The sequence below is a fragment of the Schistocerca nitens genome, chromosome 9 (genome assembly GCF_023898315.1).
Source record: "Schistocerca nitens isolate TAMUIC-IGC-003100 chromosome 9, iqSchNite1.1, whole genome shotgun sequence".
Taxonomy (NCBI): domain Eukaryota; kingdom Metazoa; phylum Arthropoda; class Insecta; order Orthoptera; family Acrididae; genus Schistocerca; species Schistocerca nitens.
Genome location: NC_064622.1, coordinates 113,535,599 through 113,562,142, shown reverse-complemented (window position 1 = coordinate 113,562,142; position 26,544 = coordinate 113,535,599). Strand labels below are relative to the sequence as shown.

The following is a 26,544-nucleotide window of genomic DNA, read 5'->3' as shown; positions in this document are numbered from 1 at the left end:
TCAAAGTTTTTATTTCTTCTCCATGGATTTTAATACCTACTCCGAATTTTTCTTTTGTTTCCTTTACTGCTTGCTCAATGGGCAGATTGAATAACATCGGGGATAGGCTACAACCCTGTCTCACTCCCTTCCCAACCACTGCTTCCCTTTCATGTCCCTCAACTCTTATAACTGCCATCTGGTTTCTGTACAAATTGTAAATAGCTTTTTGCTCCCTGTATTTTACTCCTGCCACCTTCAGAATTTGAAGGAGAGTATTCCAGTCAACATTGTCAAAAGCTTTCTCTAAGTCTACAAATGCTAGAAACATAGGTTTGCCTTTCCTTAATCTAGCTTCTAAGATAAGTCGTAGGGTCAGTATTGCCTCACGTGTTCCAACATTTCTACGGAATCCAAACTGATCTTCCCCGAGGTCGGCTTCTACTAGTTTTTCCATTCGTCTGTAAAGAATTCGCGTTAGTATTTTGCAGCCGTGGCTTATTAAACTGATAGTTCAGTAATTTTCACATCTGTCAACACCTGCTTTCTTTGGAATTGGAATTATTATATTCTTCTTGAAGTCTGAGGGTATTTCGCCTGTCTCATACATCTTGCTCACCAGATGGTAGAGTTTTGTCAGGACTGGCTCTCCCAAGGCTGTCAGTAGTTCTAATGGAATGTTGTCTACTCCCGGGGCTTTGTTTTGACTCAGGTCTTTCAGTGCTCTGTCAAACTCTTCACGCAGTATCATATCTCCCATTTCATCCTCATCTATATCCTCTTCCATTTCCAAAATATTGTCCTCAAGTACATCGCCCTTGTATACACCCTCTCCAGATCTAATGTAAGTGGATAGATAAAAAAATCTAGTCACCAAGTGGTGTCAGGACAACAAATGTATAAAAAAGGTTTATGTATGCCAGCTTTCAGAGCCAGTGGTTCCTCTTCCAGCAGAAGGGTTGAAGGAGAAGGAAGAGAGGTGAAGGAATATGACTGGAGAGGTTTAGGAGAAGGGGTAGAACCATTGTCTGTTCTCATGATTTTTCTACGAATTTTTCTGATTCTTCCAAATTTTTGCCTTGCTTTTATTCTGTTTTCTATCTTTTCCACCCTCTGCTTCTCTTTTATACCATTTCTAACACTCCAAACCATCCTTTCTTCCCATGATGAATTCCAGAACATATTATATCTGTTCTTTTAAAAAACATGCTTTTTAATTATCAAAACTAAGTCCCACATTCTGTTCCTTGAAACCTGCTTGTCCCTTGGAGTTACTCCAAAAGGCTTAACATTGAAAGTTGTTGTTTCTGGGTGTTATCTCTTGCACTTACACAGATAATCTGTGAACTATATGCCTCATCCGCCATTTCCTTCTACAAAATCCTGCAGTTATCTGCCACTCATTTTTCTTGAATGCTATCATCCACCAAGTCAACTTCAAACTGTGACAGCATGCCAGACTTCATCTCAAAAAGCTATCTCACCTTCTCCTAAACTATCCCAATAGCAGTGTTTCCCTTCCTCTCCCCCTGCAGCTTTCTAAACAGCCACACAATTAGCCACCACTCCTCTCCTACAAACTTAGTTTGGCCAACCTCCTTAACATACCACAGCCTCCACCACTGCCTCCCAGACCAAAAATAACTCATTATCACAAGAAACAGTCACAAAAGTACAGTGTTCTCAACCTCTCGTCTAAAGCATGCTATCCTGAATTACCTGTATTATCCAAGGGTCTCACTTCAAGCCCTACACTTGCATTTAATTACGCTGCTCTGGTGAAGGGCCTACTTTCCTTCACACATAATGTCAACTGGAAATATCACTTTACAACCCACTCCCAAAGCCTTTTCAACAGCAAACCTGACATTGAACTGTGCCTTGAAAAGTTCCCACCACAATCTGATTTTGATCCACCACCACCACCTCAAGCTCATGCCTTCCAAGAATTCCTCACATTCAGCGTTGTTTCACAACCCTTCCTCAGGTCCCTGACCTCTACAGAACTTCAGGCTCTGTGTTCCCTAAAATCTGATAACTCCTTCATAATTCTCTGAGTAGACAAATGATCTACCAATGTGGTACTTGACTGACAGGAGTATGCTAAGGTCTACACCAGCTGTCTGACACCTCTATATACAGCATCTGCCATCAAGATCCCATCTCTGTGATTCAAACTGACCTGCAGTACATCCTTAGAATCTCAGACTCCTCACAAGGACTAACACCTCAATCCATAGAACTTCTTACCCCAGCCAAACCATGTGCCCCCACCTTTTACCTTCTTCCTAAGATCCACAAACCCAATCATTCCAGCCATTGTATAGTTGCTGGCTGCAAAGCACCCAACAAAAGTGTATCTGCCTTAGTTGATCAAAACACATATAGCCCTTAGTACCAAGCGTTCTCTCCCATATTAAAGACACCAACCATTTCCTAAATCATCTAAATCCATGCCCATCCAACTCCCACCACACAACTTGCTTGTCACCATTGATTTCTATACTAACAGCCCCCACATACACGGTCTGTCTGCTGCTGAACAATTCCTCAGTCAATGCTCGCCTGATTCCTAACCTACGATATCCTTCCTGCTCAACTTAATGAACTTCATACTTCTAACAACTACTTCATCTCTGAGGGGCAGACACACAAACAGATCACAGGTATGGAAATGGGAATCAGGATGGCTCCTTCCTATGCCAACCTTTTCATGGATCGCTTGGAGGCGACTTTCTTGGGATCCATGTGCATTCAGCCCCTGGTTTGGTTTAGAATACACTGATGACATCTTTGTCATATGGACTCATGGTGAGGCTGACCTGTTAAAATTCCTAGAATCTCTAAATACCTTCTCCCAATTGAATTTCACAAGGTCCTGTTACGAATCTCATTCCACTTTTCTTGACATTGATCCCATCCTCACCAAAGGCCAAGCTACACACTTCTGTCCACATGGGCGTACCCGGCGGGGGGTTTCAATAGTTTACTGTTTTATTTAATAAGAAATGCTGCATGTTTTCTCGGATTGTACAAATGCATTCTTGTATTTAAAATGTTTATTAAAAGCAGTTTTTCACTGGTTTACTGTTTTATTTAATAAGAAGTGCTGTATGTTGTCTCGAGTCCTTGTTTCCTAAGTGTTGTGACAGTGCCACGACGTTTACAGTGCCGCCACGACAGTACGCGCAAACGGCGATAGAGGCGCTCTGCAACTCGGCTGAGCGCGGGAGCGCCACCTAGCTACGAACGGCACCGGCCGCTCGTCATGGCACAGCAGTCGAATAAGAGATACTGAGTTGTTATCATGTAACCAGCTATTGTTTCTAAGTGAGTGTGTTTGAATATCCACGCAATTATTAGTGATTAAAGGTTATAACACTTTTGGCGACAAGGATGGGATATTTTCACTGTGTTGTGGATTTGTGTGTTCGTGACGGGGCAGACATGGAACAGCTTATGCAAGCGCTCATTGAACAACAAACACAGCTGACAGCTGCTATTCAGGCACAACAAACACAGCTGACGGCTGCTATTCAGGCGTTGTCGACATCATTTACTCATCGTCTGTCTTCCTCTTCTCCGCCTCCATTCCCTCCTTATGACGAGGCTGCTGAAGACTGGGAGGATTATGAGAAGCGTTTGCGGCAACACTTCTTGGCTTTCGGCGTTGTCGATGCTCCTATGTGTAAATTGTTATTTCTATCTTGGATTTCCCCACGGATCTATCAGCTGCTATCTCAATTAGCCCCTCTGCGGGAACCTGCCTCTCTGTCCTTCCAAGAAATGTGTGACTTATTGTCTAACTATTACCGAAAAAACACCCACGTCATTGCCGCCCGCATGGCGTTCTACCGGTGTTGTAAACAGCCCCATCAATCTTACCGGGCTTGGGCGGCGGAACTACACGGTCTGAGTAGGAAATGTCAGTTTGTCACGGACACTCATCATGAGTCTTATGCTGATTCAATGGTTAGGGATGCTATTCTACGGCTTGCTCCTGATAAAGAAGTTCGGCAATGTGCCCTACAACTGCCAAACCCGTCGTTGTCGGAAGTTCTAAGCATCGCTCAATCCTTTGAAGTGTCTCACGCTGCTGGCGCGCAAATAGACGCATGGTGTGATGTAGGCGCTGTACAGTCAATTTTCGACATGGACAATTTGCCTGTTTCATAGGAGAACGAAGATGTGGTGGCGGTTCACTCGCATAAACAACATTGCGTTGGGCCTCAACGCTCGCAGCGAAAACAGCAACCACAGAAGCAGGTTCGTTCCGCACTTCCTTCTTGTCCACGTTGTTTCGTGCAGCATGACAGGGCCGCGTGTCCAAAACGTTGGGCCACGTGTAATTCCTGTAGGAAAAAAGGTCACATTGATTCTGTGTGTCAGTCCCCTAAAGTTCCTGTCGACGAGGACGAGGCATCAGACATGGATGTTAACTGTGTGCTTTCTCAAACAAATAAGTTGTTTGTTACTGTTCGTGTTCTGGATAAAGACATTCGCATGCAAGTGGACACTGGCTCTGCAGTAACTCTCATTAATTCTCGCACGTATTTGGAGTTGGGCTCCCCTCCCTTGTCTCCAGTTGCGCGAAATCTGAGAACTTATAATAAACAGAAAATTCCTATCATTGGCCAGTTTGATGCTTCCGCTGCCTACAAGTCTGTTGTTAGGCCCCTCACGTTTTATGTGGTGGATCATGCGAGCACTGAAAACCTGTTCGGTTATGATGCTTTCCAGTTGTTCGGGTTCTCCATTGATGATGATGTGCACCTCATATCTGAGGATATTCCGTATCAACAGCTGGATGGATTGTGTTCTGAATTTTCGTCTGTGTTCTCTGCTGGTCTGGGTCGTGCCAAGAATTTTGAAGCCCACATTACTCTTAAACCTACAGCTCGTCCTAAGTTTTTCCGGGCACGCCCTATTCCGGTGGTGTTGCGTGCACCTGTCAAGGCTGAGATAGGCAGGTTAACAGCTTCAGGGATTCTTCTTCCTGTTACCTCCAGCGAATGGGCATCGCCCATCGTGGTGGTTTCTGAACCAAACGGGAATCTGCTCACTGGGGGCCAGTTATTTTCCAAACTTGACTTATCGGAGGCGTACCATCAGTTGCCATTGGATGCTTCTTCCAAGGAATTTCTCATCATCAACACTCCTTGTGGGTTGTATCAGTACCAGCGATTACCATTTGGCGTCGCTAACGCGCCGGCCATTTTTCAGCGGTTTTTGGAACAGCTCACGGCTTCCGTTCCCGGCTGCATAAACTATCTGGATGACATTGTTGTCATGGGGGCCTCCAATGAGGAGCACCTTCGCAATTTGCGTTCCCTGTTTCGGGTTTTGCATTCGGCTGGGTTAAGGTGCAATCTGGACAAGTCACAGTTCTTCCAACCCTCCATTGTGTATCTTGGTTTCCACTTGTCCTGTGAGGGTATACATCCTCTACGTTAGCACGTTGCGGCCATTAACGCTCTACCCCGGCTGTCTACGGTCAAAGAACTTCAGGTGTTTCTAGGCAAGATTGCTTATTATCACAAATTCATTCCATCCGTGGTGGCGGTAGCTCATCCTCTGCATCAGCTGTTACGCAAAAATGTCCCTTTCTGTTGGTCCGACGAGTGTGAGCAGGCTTTTGTCCACCTGAAGGCTCGTTTGCAGTCGGCGCCTTGTCTTGCCACATTCCGTCCGGGACAGCACTTGGTTCTGGCGACTGACGCGTCCCAGTATGGCCTAGGGGCTGTTCTAGCCCATCGGTATGAGGATGGGTCGGAACGACCCATCGCCTATGCTTCCAAGACCCTCAACAATGTGCAATGGCGTTACTCTCAAATTGAAAAGGAGGCGCTCGCTATCATTTATGCTCTAAAAAAGTTCAGCGTTTTTTTGTATGGTTCTAAGTTTTACCTCATCACCGACCACAAGCCGCTGGTCTCTCTGTTCAGCCCATCGGCGTCGCTTCCGGATAAGGCAGCTCACCGCCTGCAACGTTGGGCCTTATACTTGTCGCAACGTTGGGCCTTATACTTGTCTCGTTTTCACTATGAGATTCACTATCGCCCCATGGCCCAGCACGCCAACGCTGATGCATTGTCGCGATTGCCGATGGGCCCCGACCTGGTTTTCGATCGTGATGAACTACTCTGTTTCCACATTGATGAGGAAGAATGTCGTGCGGTCGAGGGTTTTCCACTTACAGGTTCGCAGGTCGTGTCAGCTACTGCGCAGGACCCGGTCCTGCGTCAGGTGATCAGTTTTGTTCAACGGGGTTGGTCGGACAGGACCAAGGGCCGGGCATCGGATCCCCTTCGCAACTACCATGCCTTGCGCCTTCGTCTGTCTGTTCGTGATGGTGTTGTTCTTCTGGCCATGGATGACGCATCTCCACGGGTCGTGGTGCCAGCCTCTCTTCGCAAAGATGTTCTCAAACTGTTGCATGAAGGCCATTGGGGTATTTCTCGGACTAAGTCCCTGGCCCGCAGGCACGTTTATTGGCCCGGTATTGATTCGGACATCGCCCACATGGTTGCTGCGTGTGGTCAGTGTGCTTCACAACTGGCTGCACCTCGTACAATGCCCTCTCCGTGGCCTGATCCGGTGCAGCCATAGGAACGGGTGCACGCTGACTTTGCCGGCCCCTTCCTCGGTACTTATTGGCTACTGTTGATTGACGCCTACTCGAAGTTTCCGTTTGTTGTTCGATGTCCGTCGCCCACCACTGCGGTGACGACGCTGGCTTTGTCCAAAATCTTTGCGCTAGAAGGTCTTCCATCCACGATCGTCACGGACAATGGCCCTCAGTTCTCTTCGCAGGCCTTCCGTGATTTTTGAACTGGACAAGGGATTCATCATGTTACAGCACCGCCCTTCCATCCGCAATTGAATGGGGAGGTCGAGCGCCTTGTCCGCACTTTCAAAAGCCAGATGAAAAAATTCCTTAGTGATTTTTCCACAGATGACGCTCTGCTGCAATTTCTGAGTTCTTATCGCTTCACGCCTCAGGGTGATCGCAGCCCTGCTGAACTCTTGCATGGCCGCCAACCGCGCAATCAACTGCACCTGCTTCACCCTGTCAGGCCTTGTGCTGTGTCCCCTAGTGCTGGAAAATACTCGGTGGGCGCCGACGTGTGGGCACAAGGGCATGGATCTCACCCTAAATGGATTCCAGGGGTAGTCAAGGCTCTTTGCGGCCGCCGGCTTTTTGAAATACGTACAGACGACGGCATGGTTGTCAGCCATTACGACCAGATGCGCCCACGAGTGGTGGTCACGCCGGTGCCACCGCCCCTTCCTTCGCCTCCACCAGCCCGAGACGCCATTCCTGTCGCTGCTGCCGTTCTACCGTACATGTTGCTGCAGCCGATGTCGCCACCGCGTCCGAGTACGCTGGAACCGGCCCCAGTCGCGACGCCGACTTCTCCGGGACCCATCTCGCTGGAGCACACCCCCAGGTCCACGACACCTATGGATGCTGCTCCGGAGTTTTCACCCATCATCTCGTCCAGGAGGCACATTCCACGCACGAGCTTCCGTCCTGGACATTTTCGACCATACTCTCGTGTCTCTCTGCGGGATCTTCTCGGGGCCTCACAAGAGGCCATTGATGTCTCTGCGCTGTCCATGTCTCCAAGGAAGTGAGTGTTTTTTTTTTTCAAGGGGGGAAAAGTGTTGTGACAGTGCCATGACATTTAGAATGCCGCCACAACAGTACGCACAAACGGCGATAGAAGCGCTCCGCAACTCGGCTGAGCGCGGGAGCGCCACCTAGCTACGAACGGCACCGGCCGCACGTCACGGCACGGCAGTCGAATAAGAGATACTGAGTTGTTATCATGTAACCAGCTATTGTTTCTAAGTGAGTGTGTTTGAATATCCACGCAATTATTAGTGATTAAAGGTTATAACACTAAGACTAGTATGACCTGCCCCCTCCCCCCAGTTCAGATCCTGGGTACGCCCTTGTCTGTCTGTATTACACTAACTAACAAACAACAGGCAGGCAGGTTGCAGACTCTTTACAGCAATACACCACCATACTGAAGCTTCACTGACATAATTACCCCGCCACCCTAGTTCAAAAGAAGATTTCCCAGGTCATCACATCCAGTCCTGGTACTGTAGATCCCCCCAAAAACAACTTCTCAGCACACCACTTATCTCAATCAGTCTTTCCTACTCATCCCGTCTGGTAAGTCTCCCCAGACCTGGGTTCTGGGTGACTTTTCTGAACTATACCCCTTTTCCTAAACTTCTCCAGTACTTTTCCTGCACCCCTCTTCCTTCCCATTCAGCCCTTTGGAAGAAGGAGCCACTGGCTCCGAAAGCTTGCACACATAAAATCTTTTTTATATGTCTGTTCTCCTGCTGCCACTTGGGGAGTAGATTTTTTATTAGTCCAATTCCATAATGTTGTCAAAAATTGATTATTTTCATTGTTACACTTAATATATCTGCTATTTGAAAGTCACAATCATTATTCTCTGTTGAGGATAAAAAGTTTCTCTCACAAATAATATTGTCAAAACTGGAAGTGTTGTCAACAGTTACATTATGTGTATATGGCTTAATTCCAGTTCTCACTGTAGCCTATAGCATTTTCCTTGCTTCCATCATCCTCATTAGTCTTGAGAATTAATATTGGCCTCATATATTCAGGATTCAGTATGCTTTTTGTGGAGTTACACAGCATGGGACAGTTTAATATTTTTCCTTCACTTTCATATCACACGTGTGTTTCTGAATTTTCAGCAATGAAGCAACTTATCGAATGTCATTGATATGGTTTAATTCGTCCAACAGATCACGAGAAAAAATAATAGATTTAAATGAAATACATTGTTATATTAACATGTGCAGACTAATCATCATTGGTAATGGAAGGAAGTGTGGAGAAAGGGTGTGTGTGGGAGGGAGGGAGGGGGGGGGGGCAGGGAAACATAGGCTTCATTGCAGTAAGCAATTTCAAATAGCTGTAGGTTGCAGGCTGCAGTAATCATGTTGAGATGAAAAGGCTTGCTCAGGATAGAATAGTGTGTATAGCAGCACCAAACTGGTCTTTGGACTGAAGTTCACAACAACAACAACAACAACAACAACAAGGGTTGATAGAGTACACTGTGGGACACCAAGCAATAGTTAGTTAATCTGAAGGTGGTGGTGTTGGTGGTGATGGATGACAACTTCAGTGATGATGATGACACCATTAAAGTGAAAAAAAGTCAATGATTGCCAAGTACAAAAAAGAATGATGCTATTTAATTTAAAATATTCCCTTAATAATTACCGGGGTTAGGTTGATCCCATTTACAGGTGTACACAATGATAATCCATGAAGTACTTCCAAAGCTGTTGAAACACTTGACCTAAAACAAGAATATACACAATCTTAACTTTGTTACAGATTTCCAGATGTTGTAGATAGTTATGAACAGGGAGAAGGAAAAGGAAGAAGAAGACGAAGAAGAAGAACTATTGAGACTGGACAGTATGCTCAAATTAAGTTCTTACATGTTCACGAGAGACTTGCAGGTATTAATGTCTACTGCTTCAAGTGGCAAGGCACAGAACATGAGGCCCCGGCTCTCTAGTACAACAACTGGCCACAGGGTGCCTTTCTCAACTTCCAAGTGAAATGCCGGATACAAAGCTGGTTTGTCACAGCCGTCCCTTGACTCGACAAAACAATCTGAAATACAGAAAAAGCAAATTAATGACATCAGGAAAGATTATAGTTACCAATGATCTATTTTGCTGTGGATAAAATCTGTCAGATTAGTTATTTCTTAGCACACAGAAAACCTCAAAAATTTAAAACAGAGTGCCTGAGGCAACTCTCAAATGAAATAATTTATATCTTCATATACTTCACAAGCACTGCACAGAGCATCATTGAGGGTTGTACCATCATCAGTCATTTCCTTTTCTGTGCTGGTCACAAACAGAGTGATGGAAAACAGTTGGCTGTACGTGTATGTATGAACCTTACAATCCCTTATTTTGCCTTATATGAGATGGACATCGGAGCCAGAAGAATCATTCAACAATCTGTTACAATGGCTGGCTTTTTTAAACTTCCCCAATAGTAATATACATAAAGATCATTTTTCTCTCTTGGAGGATTCCAATTTTAACTCAAAGAGCAGTTCTGTTACACTATCATGCTGATTGAGCTGATGAGTAATTGCTTTGATGTCATCCTATAATCTGACCAAGTTGGGATTCCACACGTTCAAGCACAAATATTTTGTACGTGGTCTCTTTTATGAGTGCACTATATTTTCCCAGAAATCTCCTAATAAACTGCACTCATTCATTCACCTTCCCTACAACAAAGCTGATGTGCTCCTTCCAATTCACCTCATTTCACAAAGTTATGCCTAAATGTAGGTTGCAGTAGGTACTGGGAGATGAAGAAGCTTGCACAGGATAGAGTAGCATGGAGAGCTGCATCAAACCAGTCTCAGGACTGAAGACCACAACAACAACAACATGCCTAAATATTGATGAGAATGAGCTAAGAAAATACCATTAATAGTAGTGGTACTATGTACAGAGCACTCAACAATGGATACCATTAACACAAACGATGGAAAATCCAGGCTGGAATGTAACAATATTATGAAAAGGATAGTTGCTACTCATCATATAATGGAGATGTTTAGTTGCAGATAGGCACAACAAAAAGACTGTAACAAAATAAGCTTTTGGGCAACAAGGCTTTTGTCAAAAATAGACAACAGACGCACACATGCGCGCGTGCACGCGCATGCACTCACGCACACACACCTCACACACACACACACACACACACACACACACACACACACACACGACTGCAGTCTCTGACAGCTGAAGCCACACTACGAGCACCACCAATGCATGATGGGAGGATAGCAGGGCAAGGGTGGGGGACGGTGAAGTGCTGCTGGGGAGCATGCAGGGACCTGGGAGAGTTCCCACACGTGCAATTTAGAAAAGCTGATGTTGGTGGGAAGGATTCATATGGCACAGACTGTGAAGCAGTCATTGAAATGAAGAATGTCGTGTTGGGCGGCATGCTCAGCAACAGGGTGGTCCACTTGTTTCTTGGCCACAGTTTGTCGGTGGCCATTCGTGCAGACAGACGGCTTGTTGGTTGCCATGCCCAAATAGAATGCAGCACAGTGACTGCAGCTTAGCTTGTAAATCACATTACTGGTTCACAGGTAGCCCAGCCTTTGTTGGGATGGGTGATGTTTGAGACCAGACTGGAATAGGTGGTGGTGGGAGGATGTACGGGTCAGGTCTCATATCTAGGTCTTTTACAGGGATACGAGCCATGAGGTAAGGAGTTTGGAGCAGGTGTTGTATACAAATGGAGGAGAATAATGCGTAGGTTCAGTGGATCGCAGAATACCACTGTGGTAGGAGTGGGAAGGATAGTGGACAGGACATTTCTCATTTCAGAGCACTACGAGAGATAGTCGAAACACTGGCAGAGAATGTAATTCAGTTGCTCCATTCCTGGGTGGTACTGAGTTACGAGGGGAATGCTCCTCTGTGGCCTGACAGTGAGACTTTTGGAGGTGGTGGGTGACTGGAAAGATAAGGCGTGTGAGATTTGTTTTTGTACAAGGTTGGGAGGATAATTACGGTTTGTAAAGGCCTCAGAGAGACCTCAGTATATTTCGAGAGTGACTACTCATCACTGCAGATGCGACAACCACAGATGGCTTGGTTGTATGGAAAGGACTTCTTGGTATGGAATGGATGGCAGCTGTTGAAATGGAGGTATTGCTGGTGGTTAGTGGGTTTGATATGGACAGAGGTACTGACATAGCCATCTTTAGATGGAGGTCAACATCTAGGAAGGTGGCTTGTTGGGTTGAGTAGGACCAGGTGAAGTGAATGGGGGAGAAGCTGTCGAGGTTCCGGAGGAATGTGGATAGGGTGTCCTCGCACTCGATCCAGAATGCAAAGATGTCATCAATGAATCTGAACCTGGTGAAGTGTTTAGGATTCTGGGTGTTTAGGAAGGATTCCTCAAGATGGTCCATGAATCGGTTGGCATAGGAATGTGCCATGTGGGTGCCCATAGCCGTACCCTGGGTCCGTTTGTAGGTAACACCTTCAGAGGAGAAGTAATTATGGGTGAGGATGTAGTTGGTCATGGCGACTAGGAAGGAGGTTGTTAGTTTGGAATCTGTTGTGTGATGAGAAAGGTAGTGTTCAATAGCGGTAAGGCCATGGGTATTAGGGATGTTAGTGTAAAGGGAGGTGGCATCAATAATTATGAGCAGGGTACCGTGTGATAAAGGGACAGAAACTGTGGTTACTTCTCCTTTGAACGCATTACCTATGAACAAATCCGGGGTATGGCTATGGGCACCTGCATGGCACCATCCTATGCCAACCTATTCATGGGCCATCTAGAGGAATCCTTCCTAAACACCAGGAGGTTGTTAATTTGGAATCTGTCAGGTGATGGGAAAGGTACTGTTCAATAGCAGTAAGGCCATGGGTATTAGGGATGTCAGTGTAAACGGAGGTGGCATCAATAGTTACGAGCGGACACCGTGTGATAAAGGGACAGAAACTGTGGTTACTTCTCCTTTGAAAGAATTACCTACAAACAAATCTGGGGTATGGCTATGGGCACCTGCATGGCACCATCCTGTGCCAACCTATTCATGGGCCATCTAGAGGAATCCTTCCTAAACATCCAGAATCCTAAACCCCTCAACTGCTTCAGATTCACTGAAGACATATTCATGATCTGGCTCCTATTCACATTCCTCCAGAACCTCGACAGATTCTCCTCTATTTGCTTCACCTGGTCCTACTCAACCCAAGAAGCCAGCTTCCTAGATGTTGACCTCAACCTCAAAGATGGCTACGTCAGTACCTCTGTACATATCAAACCTACTAACCACCAGCAATACATCCAGTTTGATAGCTGCCACCCATTTCATACCAAGAAAACCCATCCATACATCTTAGCCATCTGTGGTTGTCGCATTTGCAGTGATGAGCAGTCACTCTCAAAATACACCGAGGGTCTCACTGAGGCCTTTACAGACCATAATTATCCTCCCAACATTGTACAAAAACAAATCTCCTGCACCTTATCTTTCTAGTCACCCACCACCTCCCAAAGTCTCACTGTCTGGCCACAGATGATCATTTCCCATGTAACTCAGTGCCACCCAGGACTGGAGCAACTGAATTACATTCTCTGCCAGTGTTTCGACTACCTCTCGTAGTGCTCTGAAATGAGAAATGTCCTGCCCACTATCCATCCCATTCCTCTCATAGTGGTGTTCTGCCGTCCACCGAACCTACAGAATATAGTTGCCCATCCCTACACAACCCCCGCTCCAAAACCCTTACCTGAAGGCTCGTGTCCCTGTAATAGACCTAGGTGACAGACCTGTCCCATACATCCTCCTACCACCACCTACTCTAGTCCGGTCACAAACATCACCCATCCCATCAAAGGCAGGGCTACCTGTGAACCAGTAATGTGATCTACAAGCTAAGCTGCAACCACTGTGCTGCATTCTATTTGGGCATGGCAAGCAACAAGCTGTCTGTGTGAATGGCCACCGATAAACTGTGGCCAACAAACAAGTGGATCGCCCTGTTGCTGAGCATGCCGCCCAACACGACATTCTTCATTTCAATGACTGCTTCACAGCCTGTGCCATATGGATCCCCCCCACCAACACCAGCGTTTCTGTACTGCACTCATGGGAATTCTCCCCACAGTATATCATATGTTCCCATAACCCTACTGGCCTCAACCTTCGTTAGTCATTGTCCCCACCCATATAGCCTCTTACCTGTTCCCATTCCAGCACTACACAGCCCTCTATTCCACCAGTGCACCTAGTCTTTTTACTTCTTACCTTTTCTGCTAACCCCCTCCCCCACCTCTTCACTGCCCTCCACCTAACCTCCTGACTGCACCTAGCTGCTGTACCCTCTCCACCTTGCCCCTCCATGCTCCCCAGCAGGAGTTCACCATGTCCCACTCCTACTCTGCAATCCTTCCCTCTCCCCGCCCCAGCCTCCTCCTTACCCCCACCCAGTTAGTACTGCTGCTGCTGCTCGCAGTGTGGCTACAGTTGGCTGAGACTGCAGTCATGCATGTGTGTGTGTGTGTGTGTGTGTGTGTGTGTGTGTGTGTGTGTGTGTGTGTGAGCGCATGCGCGCGCCCGTGTTTTGTCTATTTTTGACAAAGGCCTTGTTGGCCGAAAGATCATTTTGTGGCAGTCTTTTTATTGTGCTTATCTGCAACTCAGCATCTCTACTACATGGTGAGTAGCAATTATCCTTCTCATAATATTGTTAAATACCATTAATAGTGCATACAAATGTTAAATGAATGTTTTCATACCCATTTGCATTAACTTACATTTATCCATATTTAGAACAAACTATCATTCATGGTGTCAAGTAGAAGTTCAGTCCAGGTAATTGTAAAACTCCAAAATTCGCTCAATGACAACACTTGCCCTTACATGACATCATCAGCAAACAGTACCAGATTGTCTACATGAATATAAATGCTTCTTTTTTTATGGCAAAATACACATAAAATAAAGATAAAAAATTTTCTCACCAAATGGCGGCAGAACACACACATAAAAGACTATTGTGAGTGGCGAACTTTCGGAGCCAGTGGCTCCTTCTTCAGGCAGAAAGGTTAAGGGGAAGGAAGAAGGGTGAAGGAATAGGACAGGAGTGGTCTACGAAAAGGGTAGAGTCTGGGAAAGTCACCCAGAACCACAGGTCAGGAGAGTCTTACAGTATGGGATGAGAAGGAAAGACTGGTTGTTGGGGACTGCATCGGACGAGATTTGAAAACCTGAGAGCTTAAAGGTAGAAGACAGAGTAATATGCTAGGCAGAGATTACTACTAAAACATCGTGCATGAGTTTATAAGAGTGAGAAGCTAAGTGCATTGTATGTAACAGAGGTGGGAGGGGGTGGTGGAAAATAGACGGAAAAGAAAATGAAAGATGTACAAAATTAAAACAGAGTGAAGAAAAGATTAGTTACAGTGAAACAACGTTCAGACAGAAGAAATTAACATAAATTAAGGCCAGGTGGGTGGCGAGAACCAAGGACACTTTGTAGTGCTAGTTCCCACCTGCAGTGTTCTGAGAAACTGTGTCTGGGGGAAGAATCCAGATGGCACGTGTGGTGAAACGGGCACCGAGGCGACAAATGTCAGGCCGTAGAGCGTGCTCTGCAACAGGATACTGCGAGTTGCCAGTATATACCCTCTGCCAATGCCCATTCCAATAATGGGAATAGGATTTGTCGACCTAGAAAAAGCTGCTGACAACATAAAATGGAGCAAGATTTTTGAATTTCTCAGAAGAATGGATGTAAGCTGTAGGGAACAATATGTCTGGAAGATCAACAGACAATTGCTCAGATTAGAAGACTGAGGCAAGGATTCTGTCTTTCTCTGCTATTGCTCAGGAGTGGAATAAAAATTGAGAGTGAAAAGACATAAATGATACAAATTGCTGATGACATTGCTATCGTTTTGTCAGGGTACAGAATTTTTACAATATTAAATCTGGGGCTTTCCCAAGAGCATTAGAGGGGTGAAGTTTTCTGTACCACCACCACCATCATATCATCATCATCATCATCATCATCGACATATATAAAGGAGCAGTTGTGTCTATAAGTAGATATTATTATGGTGTTTATGACATTTAAATAGCATGCTAAAGACTCATTTTAATATATGTTTACTAGGAGAAATATAGGTTTTGTGTTATATAATTTGTTTGAGGTTATCCTTGAGTGGAGGTTGGAGTTCAATAGATGACGCCTTTACCTCACAGCAAGTAGCACATGGAATTACCAACACTGCATGGATTGCTACAGGAGGAGGGGGATGGGGTGCATCGGACTATTAGAAGGCACGAGTCACCAACAAAGACATACAAACTATAATGGATGACATTGCTAATGTAAAATTTTGTATAATTTATTTCAGTGTGAACAAAACCACCATTTCAAACATATATCTGTAATAGGTCATGTAATAAATGGTCATGGTCATATGAACCAGAGGAAAGTTATTTCAAAAGTTTAAACACAAGATCAATTATTAAATAATGTACCAAGATTAAACCTATACCAATATACTCATGGTTTTGCCATGCGCAGCACTCTCGCTTTCCGAGAATGAGGCAGAATTACTGGATCTGTTGAATGGAATGAACAGTCCAATGAACACAGACTACGGAAATGTAAACAGCAGTCACAGATTAGGCCTTAGGCCTGTCCTGACTGGCTGACTGATTGCTGTCTAGAAGGCAGTACGAGTCCTCAGCACTCTATGATTGTGGGCCACGGCAATAGTGTGTCGTCAAGCCCTCCAGCTGTTACTGCCAATAGATGAATCCTGATGAAGCTGCTGCTCCTCATTTGGCCTCACAAGCGCTGAACAGATCCCATACCAGACCTCCCTACCCCAGAAAAAAATCGAAGAGGTACCCAGAATCAAACCTGTGTCCTTCAGCACTGGCGGCAGCTATGCTAACCATTCAGCCATAGAGGCAGTCTATGGAACATGGACCAAGAGTTAATCAAAGGTCAGAAGTAATGAGGAGTAGGGGAAAATAACACACGACAGATTAAGCAAGCATGGTTTAAGAAGCAAGCTAGGCCAGTGCAGCCAAGCGCTGTGTTTCTCACTAGAAGAAACTGCTAGTGTCAAAGTTCTTGATTTGAGGAAGCACTTTCTGACAATCTGAATCTGAGGTAAGGCATTGAACAGAAGTGAATCATGGACTGTAGGAAAACCAGAAAAGATGGAAATGTTTGAGATGTGGTTTTATAGAAAGGATGCTGAAAATTAAAGAAATGCTAATGTAAGAGCTGAGGAGATTCTCTACAGAAACAGTGAGGAAAGGAATATGTGGAAAACACTAGCTAGATGAAGGGGTAGGATAGGACATTGTTAAGACATCAGGGGGCCACAGAGGGCGAAGTCTGTATGAGAAGACAGAGAGTAATATATCTAACAAATAGTGAAAGTCAATGGGCATAGTACTACTGTGGAGGGGGGGGGGGGGGGGGGAAGAGGATGGCACAGGAGAGAACATTAAGATGAGCTGCACTGACCTTGTCACAAGACGACTTTTATAATAATAACTAGCCTTTTCCCCGTGGCTTCACTTGCATACACATTCGACAATATATTGCACACACCTGCTCACCCTCCCCCCCAAATCTGTGTCCACCATTTCCTCCCTTCATCTCTCCATGCACCTCATCATCCCACCTCTATCCACCCTTCTCCTCCTCCCAATTCTCTCCATCCCTCCATCTCATCCACCCCCTCTCCTTGTCCATCTCCTCCGCTCTCTTTCTCCAACCATATCTTCCTCCCCCTCTCTCAGTCCATGTCCTTTTCCGCACACTCAAGCCATCTCCTCCAGCCCCTCTTAGTTTTACATCTACTCATTTTCTCTCTACGCCTTCCACATGCTTCCTTCATGTCCCCCTGTTCCTCCCTCTCAATCCATCTCCTCCTCCCCCTGTGATTTCCACCCCGCTTTCTTTGCATCCTCTTCTCAGTCCTCTCTCTGCCCATATCCTCTACCCACTCTCCATCCATCCCCTCCTTCCCCCTCTCTATTTCCACCTAATCCTCCCCTCTCTCACTAACTGTCCCCTCCTCTGTCCCTCTCATCTTCTCCCAGCCATGCCCATCTCTACATGTAACAGGCCAGTAAAGCAGGCCGATACTACTCCCACAACATGCAGGGTAGCCTACATGTCACTGGATTAAAAAACTATTTTTTGCCACTTACAAAGCACGCACGCACGCACGCGCACACACACACACACACACACACACACACACAAACAGAGAGAGAGAGAGAGAGAGAGAGAGAGAGAGAGAGAGAGAGAGAGAGAGAGAACAGTAAATAGTTCTGCAATATCATTGTGTTGGAATACTGTGCACATTTTTTCCATGCATATGACTTCGGATCTGAGGGCCATAAGGCCATGTCTCAGTGCTTTGGAATTTTACAGAGTAAGGTCACATTTATCTACAAATTTTATGATTAGTTTTAAAAGTAATAGATTATTTTGATGAAGTTGAGTTGTTGTAGCAGTTGGTAATGGTTAATGGGATCTGATTAACCATTATATAAAATCGATTTGCTTATTTACATACAGTTTGGATTTTATATTTCCTACTATTATTTCGTGACAGTCACAATAAGCATAATCTCAAACATGTATTCTCTAAATACATAAACAAATCTGCCAGACTGGGTGAGCAGCAATTTACAATTGTTTGCTGATGACACTGTGGTGTACGGGAAAGCTCCAACGTTGGGTGATTTTAAGAAGATACAGAATGACTTAGGCCTAGATAAAGTTTCTTGTTGGTTTGGTGTCTCTAAATGTAGCAAAATGTAAGTTAATGGAGATGAGTGGAAAAAGCAATTATGTAATGTTCGAATATAGAATTAGTAATATGATGCTTGATGCAGACACATCAATTAAATAGATAGATGTCACATTACAAAGCGATATGATATGGTATGAGAATGTCAGGTCGGTAGTAGGGAAGGCAAATGGTGGACTTTGTTTTATTGGAGAATTTAGGAAAGGTGTAGCTCTTCTATAAAGGACATGGCATAGGGAACACTAGTGCAGCCCATTCTTGACTGCTGCTTGAATGTTTATGATCCCTATCAGATTGGATTAAATGAATACATTGAAACATTCAGAGGCATGCTGCTAGATTTGTTATTGACAGGTTTGATCAGCTTGTAAATATTTTGCAGAAGCTTCATGAACACAGTGGGAATCCTGGGGTTCTTTTTGCGAGACAGTGTTGGGAAAATTCAGACACTGCCTCCAGTACACTTTACATGTAAGGACAACAAAGAGAAGATGAGAGAAATTAAAGGCCATATAGTGGCTTATAGTCAGTGGTTTTTCTTTTCCCCCCACTCTTTATGTGAGAGGAACAGGAAAGGGAATGACTTGTAGCGATACGTGGTACCCTCCACCATGTACGTTATGGTGGCCTGCATAGTTTGTACGTAGATGTATCTGGTGAAGATTGCTAGGAAATGACCCTTGATTAAGTTGTTTTGTTCAGGTTATCCCCAACATCATACAACACCTTTCCCTAGTTCGAGCAGTTCCTTGTCCCATAGGTCCCTGCACTATTATCACCTGATCATCTTTAGTTCTAAATTTTTTGACTTAATTTAACCATAAGGTACTTCTAGACATAGACCTGCAATCTCATATATACTTTATTACGAAATTTACACTATAGCGCTGTTCGTAAAACAAAAAGTTTGACATTAAGGAACTATTTGTGACCAAAAATAAACGCCTCCCCCCAAATTCTAAACGTTTTTTACATTTTTTACGTATCCGAGTGGAGTCAGCTTCACTAAAAACAGCAATAGATCACAAAATGTTAACACACTGTGAAATTAGCTGTAGTATTTGGTGAATGGTGACAATGTGTCCCAGAGGAAATTGTACGAGTATGCCTCAGACTGGTTAATTCTTACTTGTCTGTCATGTCTGCTCCGGATTATGTACCTTTGCTTACAGTCCTTGAGATTTTCATATTTTATACATGGGTGATAAATGGAAGTAAATCGATGAACATCGTACCTCTATGAACAAGCCCCACTTGTAGCAACAGAAGTTTTACAAAGTCTTCTGGATCTGGTATCGGGACATATTTACCTCCCAATTGAGATTTACTTCGAGCTTCCACGGTAGGAAAATATCTGTAAAAGCAATGAATGTGCATTCACAAATGTCATCTTCTTGAGTACTAAATATAATTTTGAAACATGGCACATAGGTTTCAGTATACGAACTTACTTTACATATAATGGCGAAGCGGCATCCTTGCTGGGTAAAACGATCCATATTGCACGCAAACTCATTTCTGTACTGACATACCACAGCGAACATCAAAACATCCGATATGTAAACAATAACATTGCAATTTGTTTGCTACGGAGATATACCACTTCCATACATTACGACAACTGTATCACTTTCCTGTTTTTTTGTCTTTTTTAAATTAATTATAAAATATCCTTTCACAGTTGAAAAGTCATTACCAATAATATCTGTCATCTGGTCGTTTGATAATTGCCATTACTAAGCTTTCTCACTTACCGGAAGCTTCATTTACATTGTTTGGGTAAGATCAACTCTGCTTCGAGAGAGCCAATCAGCGTTGTCCCCACCAAATTCAAATGTATGCTATGTTAGGCATTTGGGGTTGGGGCTGTTGAGTTGTGTGTTAATTGTGTACGTCGCTTGACATTAGTGGGCTACAATCTACTTTTATTGCAACAAATACGGAACTGTGTTAATGAAGTGATAGCGCCGCAACGTACCAAATACGATGGAACCCTGCAGAGATCCTATTTGCGTTCGTATTAAGCGTCTGAACAAACTTATACTTAACGCCGATAAATGTGTTTTTAAGAATAATTGTCTAGGAAGAGAAGGACTGCTTGATGCCTTGATAGTACTGTATGACGAATGCAGTAACGATGCTCTTAAGAAGGACAGACACGTCGAATTGTTCGTTGAAAAATGTGAGTTTCTTTTATAAGAAATATTTTAGTGGGATGCTTGTCTCCCGTAAATATCTACGCCTTTTGAGCTTACTAAATCACTACATTGATCATAAGTTATTCTTTCACGGTTGGCATTAACAGATGTTCCCCAGAAGCTCTAATTTTCTGCTATAATTGTCAACAGTTCGTGGAATTGTGGCAGAACTTCGAAGACTGCGCGTTAATGTTACCGATTTCGAGGTGAAGAAAGTTATTGGACGCGGGCATTTTGGTGTTGTCCAAGTTGTTAGAGAGAAACAAACGGGAAACATCTATGCAATGAAAACTTTGCGAAAGGATCAAACACTTGATCAGAATCTGGTAAGTGACATTATTCAAGAATTTTTATTGGTCTACAATTTTTCATTATATTTAACATTTTGTAAAATATTTTCCTTTTTTTACCGTACTATGTGACGTCAAAAATGGATAAAAAAATTGCATTGATCAGCATTTCGCAACATTTCTTTTTCTTAAATTGAAAGCTGCCTGTAGCAGTAACATGCGAAATAAACTAAAGTAAATATACTAAGTGTCGTATGATGATAGTCGATAAGACACTGATGCCATAGCCCATAGCATCCCTCCAAAATGTGGAAAGCATTATAGAAAATGTACCGAGGGAAACGTTTTATCAGTCTCCAGAAGTTCAGATTTTGTTTTGAGCCGTTGGATACCTTGTGTTTGTGACAGGTTTCAGACATCACACCCTTTGCAATAATTCCCAACACAGATATACCTGACTGAATCTTCGGGGTAGAAATATTGGTAAATTACATAACAGCATTATAAAGCCATTAATTTGTGTATTACAGTCAAAGATTAACCTCATCAAAGCATAAAATTTAATGTAGGAGACAAATAATTACATTATTTGTGAGCAGATAGTTTTGCATCACGTTAAGATTGAAATAAGTGTGGTGTAGTCGCAAAACTGCCAAGAAGAAACAATAATTGCAAAAACCAACTATATAAGCTAAATATGTAATTAACATTTGTTGCTCAGGGCAGAATCTCTTACGGACACACATTCCATGAATTTACAGTTCTATCAAATATATTTTATATCCACATTTAATATAAAGTAAGAGCTGAGAGAGTATGGAAAACAGTGTGGTCAACACATTACCCACTCAAGGGGCTCACCACTCTTTGGCGAGTTCTTGCTTGGCTACCACAGGGCTCCAGCCTTTGCAGCATCTTTTCCCTTCCGTGCTGCATGTCTATACACTTGTTATTCTTTTTCTACTTCCTTGGGAACATGTCTCAGCCCAAGCATCTGATGTAAAACAGGTGATTGGGTAACACTTAATTCCCAGCCCCAATGTGACAGGTAGGGTTCACAAATACCCCCTGGTAAAGGCCAGTCCGGGTCGACAGAAGCGTCCGATCCCACGCGTCTACTTTGACCCATGACGTAAGGGTGTTGTCGTGTGTGACGTCATGACGGCGCGGAGTTAGGTTTGTGAGTGTGGCGTGTTTGTAGATGTCGTCGTGTTGTGGTTTGTTGAGCTCTCTGGTGGTATGTTCATGGATTTCGTTTGTGTGGTGTAATGGGCTCAGTTTGCTTTTGCTCATTATCCAGAATTGTTAGAGTGTCGGCTGTGTTTGTAGTGTAATTCATTTCAGTGAGTTAACGATTTTGTGTGAAGGTTAATTTAGTGTTGTTCGCTGTACATCGTGTGGTAATTTTAGTAAAATTAATCTGTTGTTGTTTATGTTCACGAATGGATATGACGGATAAAATTAAGTGCGCAGGTCAAGGGAAGTGTTCGATCCCAATGTGTGTCTGTGTATGTTGCTATTGGTATCGAGAGATGTTTTTGAGCTATATAGGCCTAGGGAAGTGTTTGATCCTAACTTACGGGATCGGGAGCTGCTGTTGAGCTTTATAGGTCAAGGGAAGTGTCTGATTCCAGATGATATCGTGTTTTGTGGTATTTGTGGAGTTTTGTGATGGTTTTTTTCGTCGTTTTGTGTGGTTTGTATGGGGTTGGGTGTCTAAATTTGTTTATATTTAGTTTGCCCCCAGCCAAAAACACCCCATTTCCTGCGCTTGTCCCATTAGTGTCATTAGGCTTTTTGTGGAAAGTGTGTATGTTTGTTTTTCGATGTATTTTCGTCCTCATAATGTGTACGTACCGACTTTATCTGCGCTATATTGGAATCGTGGTTTATGGTCGTTTCCGCCATATTTGTGACGTCATGGGTCAAAGCAGACGGGCGGGATCGGACGCTTCCGTATTTCCGGCCAGTCCCAGGGAGACGTGATTGCCTGTGCTGCTACCTTCCTAAATTGCCAGTTGGTCCGCCTGTCAGGTGTTCGGGAGGTATGACCTGAGGTGTGAACAATCACCTAAGGTGGGTGCGCCCTCTTCTGAGGAGGGCGCCAAGTTTGGAGGAGCGCACCATTGAAGATGCTGGCAACCATATGGGATTTTCTCACAATGAGCAAATCGTCTTTTTCTTTGTCAACGTCTACCAAACATAAATGGAATGAGGCTAATGATTCAAAGACCCTCCCAGCTGCAACATGGTTAATCGTGGTTTCACATGCTGAAGAAAGCCAGTCCTTTGCTACAGTAAATCCGTTTATTATTCATAAAGGTGTTCATGCATTTGCTGGCCCTGTCAAATCCTGCTCTTGTTTACGAAATGGCACTTTGCTCTTGGTCACTACTGCTGGTTCTCAAGCATAACTGCTTGCAGCGTCGCTCCTCCACAGCTATACTGTTTGTGTTGAGGCCCGTTGAACACTGACTTCTTCCTGTGGTTTTATGTACACTAGGCTGCTCGATGGTCTGACTGAGGCAGAAATCCAAATGTACCTCTCTGATTAGGGTGTCATTGCAGTCCATTGGATGATAAAAGCGGTAGCTGCGTCTTTAGTGCCCACACGTGCTCTTTTTCTCAGTTTTGAAAGAGTACTACTTCCATCAAAGATCAAAGAAGGTTATGAAGCTATCACAATCTGAAAAGTGTCGTCTGTACAACCACACTCGAATGTCCTGTCGGCACCTGGCCAAATGTGCAACATGTGGAGGGATGCTCACAAGGACTATTGTCCGTCTCCTCTCTGCTGTATCAATTGCAATGGTGATCATGCGACCTCCTCTCAAGATTGTCCTGCGTATCTCAATGAGTGGCTTGTCCAGGAGATGCGCCTGAAGAAAAAGTGCTTTACCCGGTTGCTCGCAAGTTGTTGGCCAGTTGGAAACCCTGCATTTTACCATCTGGCACCTACAGTACTGTTCTTGCTACATGAAGGACATGGCCATCCAGAAATGTGACATCAAAGTCAGCACCGCAGTAGTGAAATCGCCCAGCATCATGGTAGCATTCCCATCTCCTCATCCAGCTGTGCAACATGCCACTAGACTTTCACCTCATGGGGCAAAGTCATCTGTTACACAACCGGCAGGCCGGCAAGAACAGAAAGAACACTCGTGCGAAGACTTCCTATGTCACTCCAGCCAACAAAAATCTGAGTCTTCCTCTGCCAACTGGAAAGGCTCCAAGAAGTCAATCAAAGGGAAACTGCCTTCTCATTTGCCGACTCAGAGATAGTCTTTGATGGTGTCACCACATGATTCCCTCACCAGCCGACCTCCGTGTCGCTGGTGTGCACCACCAGCTATTTTTCTGTCCTGGACTTCGCAGACCAACAGAAGCAGAATGCCAAGGCCTCTGTAGACCTCGTGGAGCAGAATCCTCCTGCCTCCATGCCCTGTAGCAGCGAGTCTTCAAATGCTGGCACTCAGCAACTGCTGAGGTGACAGCTTCATTTTTTCCTCGTCATGACTGTCCTGCAGTGGAAAGTTCATGGCCTTTGATACAACAAAGAGAACTTACGGCTGTTCTTAGAATCATAGCGTTCACTTGTTCTCTATCTTCAGGAAACAAAATTGCATCCTCACGACCACTTTGAGCTCCCACATTTCTTCCCGGTCTGCTTTTGACACACACACACACACACACACACACACACACACACACACACACACACACACTTGACCTTTTCCCTTTGTACTGTTCACATCCCTCCGTCATTTGGTGTCTCCAGGGTGGAATTTTGCACAGAGCATAACTTAACCATAGCTAACACTTGGGTCAAGAATCATAAACGAAGGTTGTATACATGGAAGAATCCTGGAGATACTAGAAGGTATCAGATAGATTATATAATGGTAAGACAGAGATTTAGGAACCAGGTTTTAAATTGTAAGACATTTCCAGGGGCAGATGGGGACTCTGACCACAATCTATTGGTTATGAACTGTAGATTAAAACTGAATAAACTGCAAAAAGGTGGGAATTTAAGGAGATGGGACCTGGATAAACTGAAAGAACCAGAGGTTGTGCAGAGTTTCAGGGAGACCATAAGGTAACAATTCGCAGGAGTGGGGGAAAGATATACAGTAGAAGAAGAATGGGTAGCTTTGAGGGACGAAGTAGTGAAGGCAGCAGGGGATCAAGTAGGTAAAAAGACGAGGGCTAGTAGAAATCCTTGGGTAACAGAAGAAATATTGAATTTAATTGATGAAAGGAGAAAATGTAAAAATGCAGTAAATGAAGCAGGCAAAAAGGAATACAAACATCTCAAAAATGGGATTGACAGGAAGTGCAAAATGGGTAAGCAGGGATGGCTAGAGGACAAATGTAAGGATGTAGAGGCTTATCTCACTAGGGGTAAGATAGATACTGCCTACAGGAAAATTAGAGAGACCTTTGGAGAAAGGAGAACCACGTGTATGAATATCAAGAGCTTTGATGGCAACTCAGTTCTAAGCAAAGAAGGGAAAGCAGAAAGGTGGAAGGAGTATATAGAGGGTCTATACAAGGGCAATGTACTTGAGGAAATGGAAGAGGATGAAGATGAAATAGGAGATACGATACTGCATGAAGAGTTTGACAGTGCACTGAAAGACCTGAGTCAAAACAAGGCCCTCGGAGTAGACAACATTCCATTAGAACTATTGATAGCCTTGGGAGAGCCAGCCCTAACAAAACTCTACCATCTGGTGAGCAAGATGTATGAGACAGGCGAAATAACCTCAGACTTCAAGAAGAATATAATAATTCCAATACCAAAGAAAGCAGGTGTTGACAGATGTGAAAATTACCGAACTATCAGTTTAATAAGTCACGGCTGCAAAATACTAACACAAATTCTTTACAGACGAATGGAAAAACTGATAGAAGCCGACCTTGGGGAAGATCAGTTTGGATTTCATAGAAATGTTGGAACACGTGAGGCAATACTACCCTACGACTTATCTTAGAAGAAAGATTAAGGAAAGGCAAACCTACATTTCTAGCATTTGTAGACTTAGAGAAAGCTTTTGACAATGTTGATTGGAATACTCTTTCAAATTCGTAAGGTGGCAGGGGTAAAATACAGGGAGCGAAAAGCTATTTACAATTTGTACAGAAACCAGATGGCAGTTATGAGTCGAGGGACATGAAAGGGAAGCAGTGGTTGGGAAGGGAGTGAGAAAGGTTTGTAGCCTATCCCCGAAGTTATTCAATCTGTATATTGAGCAAGCAGTAAAGGAAACAAAAGAAAAGTTTGGAGTACGTATTAAAATCCATGGAGAAGAAATAAAAACTTTGAGGATTGCCGATGACATTGTAATTCTGTCAGAGACAGCAAAGGACTTGGAAGAGCAGTTGAATGGAATGGACAGGGTCTTGAGAGGAGGATATAAGATGAACATCAACAAAAGCAAAACGAGGATAATGGAATGTAGTCGAATTAAGTCAGTTGATGTTGAGGGTATTAGACTAGGAAATGAGACACTTAAAAGTAGTAAAGGAGTTTTGCTATTTGGGGAGCAAAATAACTGATGATGGTCGAAGTAGAGAGGATATAAAATGTAGACTGGCAATGGCAAGGAAAGTGTTGCTGAAGAACAAAAATTTGTTAACG

General features: G+C 44.0%; 2 protein-coding genes across 3 annotated transcripts in view; one reads left to right on the top strand and one right to left on the bottom strand.

The window, feature by feature from the left end:
• The window catches only part of LOC126204425 (AP-5 complex subunit mu-1-like), a 61,351-nt gene extending 41,334 nt beyond the window's left edge, over positions 1 to 20,017 (bottom strand). For both annotated transcript variants that reach the window (XM_049938814.1, XM_049938815.1), the window contains exons 1-4: positions 19,864 to 20,017; positions 19,648 to 19,766; positions 9,487 to 9,664; positions 9,263 to 9,341 (exon numbers count right to left, since the gene is read on the bottom strand). In XM_049938814.1, coding sequence (XP_049794771.1) covers positions 9,263 to 9,341; positions 9,487 to 9,664; positions 19,648 to 19,766; positions 19,864 to 19,928 — 441 coding nt within the window. In that variant the 5' untranslated portion in view covers positions 19,929 to 20,017. The remainder of the gene's footprint in view (positions 1 to 9,262; positions 9,342 to 9,486; positions 9,665 to 19,647; positions 19,767 to 19,863) is intronic.
• A 317-nt stretch (positions 20,018 to 20,334) lies between these two features.
• Positions 20,335 to 26,544, top strand: part of LOC126203773 (citron rho-interacting kinase) — a 214,406-nt gene continuing 208,196 nt past the window's right edge. Inside the window, exons 1-2 of the mRNA XM_049938141.1 lie at positions 20,335 to 20,594; positions 20,761 to 20,936. Coding sequence (XP_049794098.1) covers positions 20,399 to 20,594; positions 20,761 to 20,936 — 372 coding nt within the window. The 5' untranslated portion in view covers positions 20,335 to 20,398. The remainder of the gene's footprint in view (positions 20,595 to 20,760; positions 20,937 to 26,544) is intronic.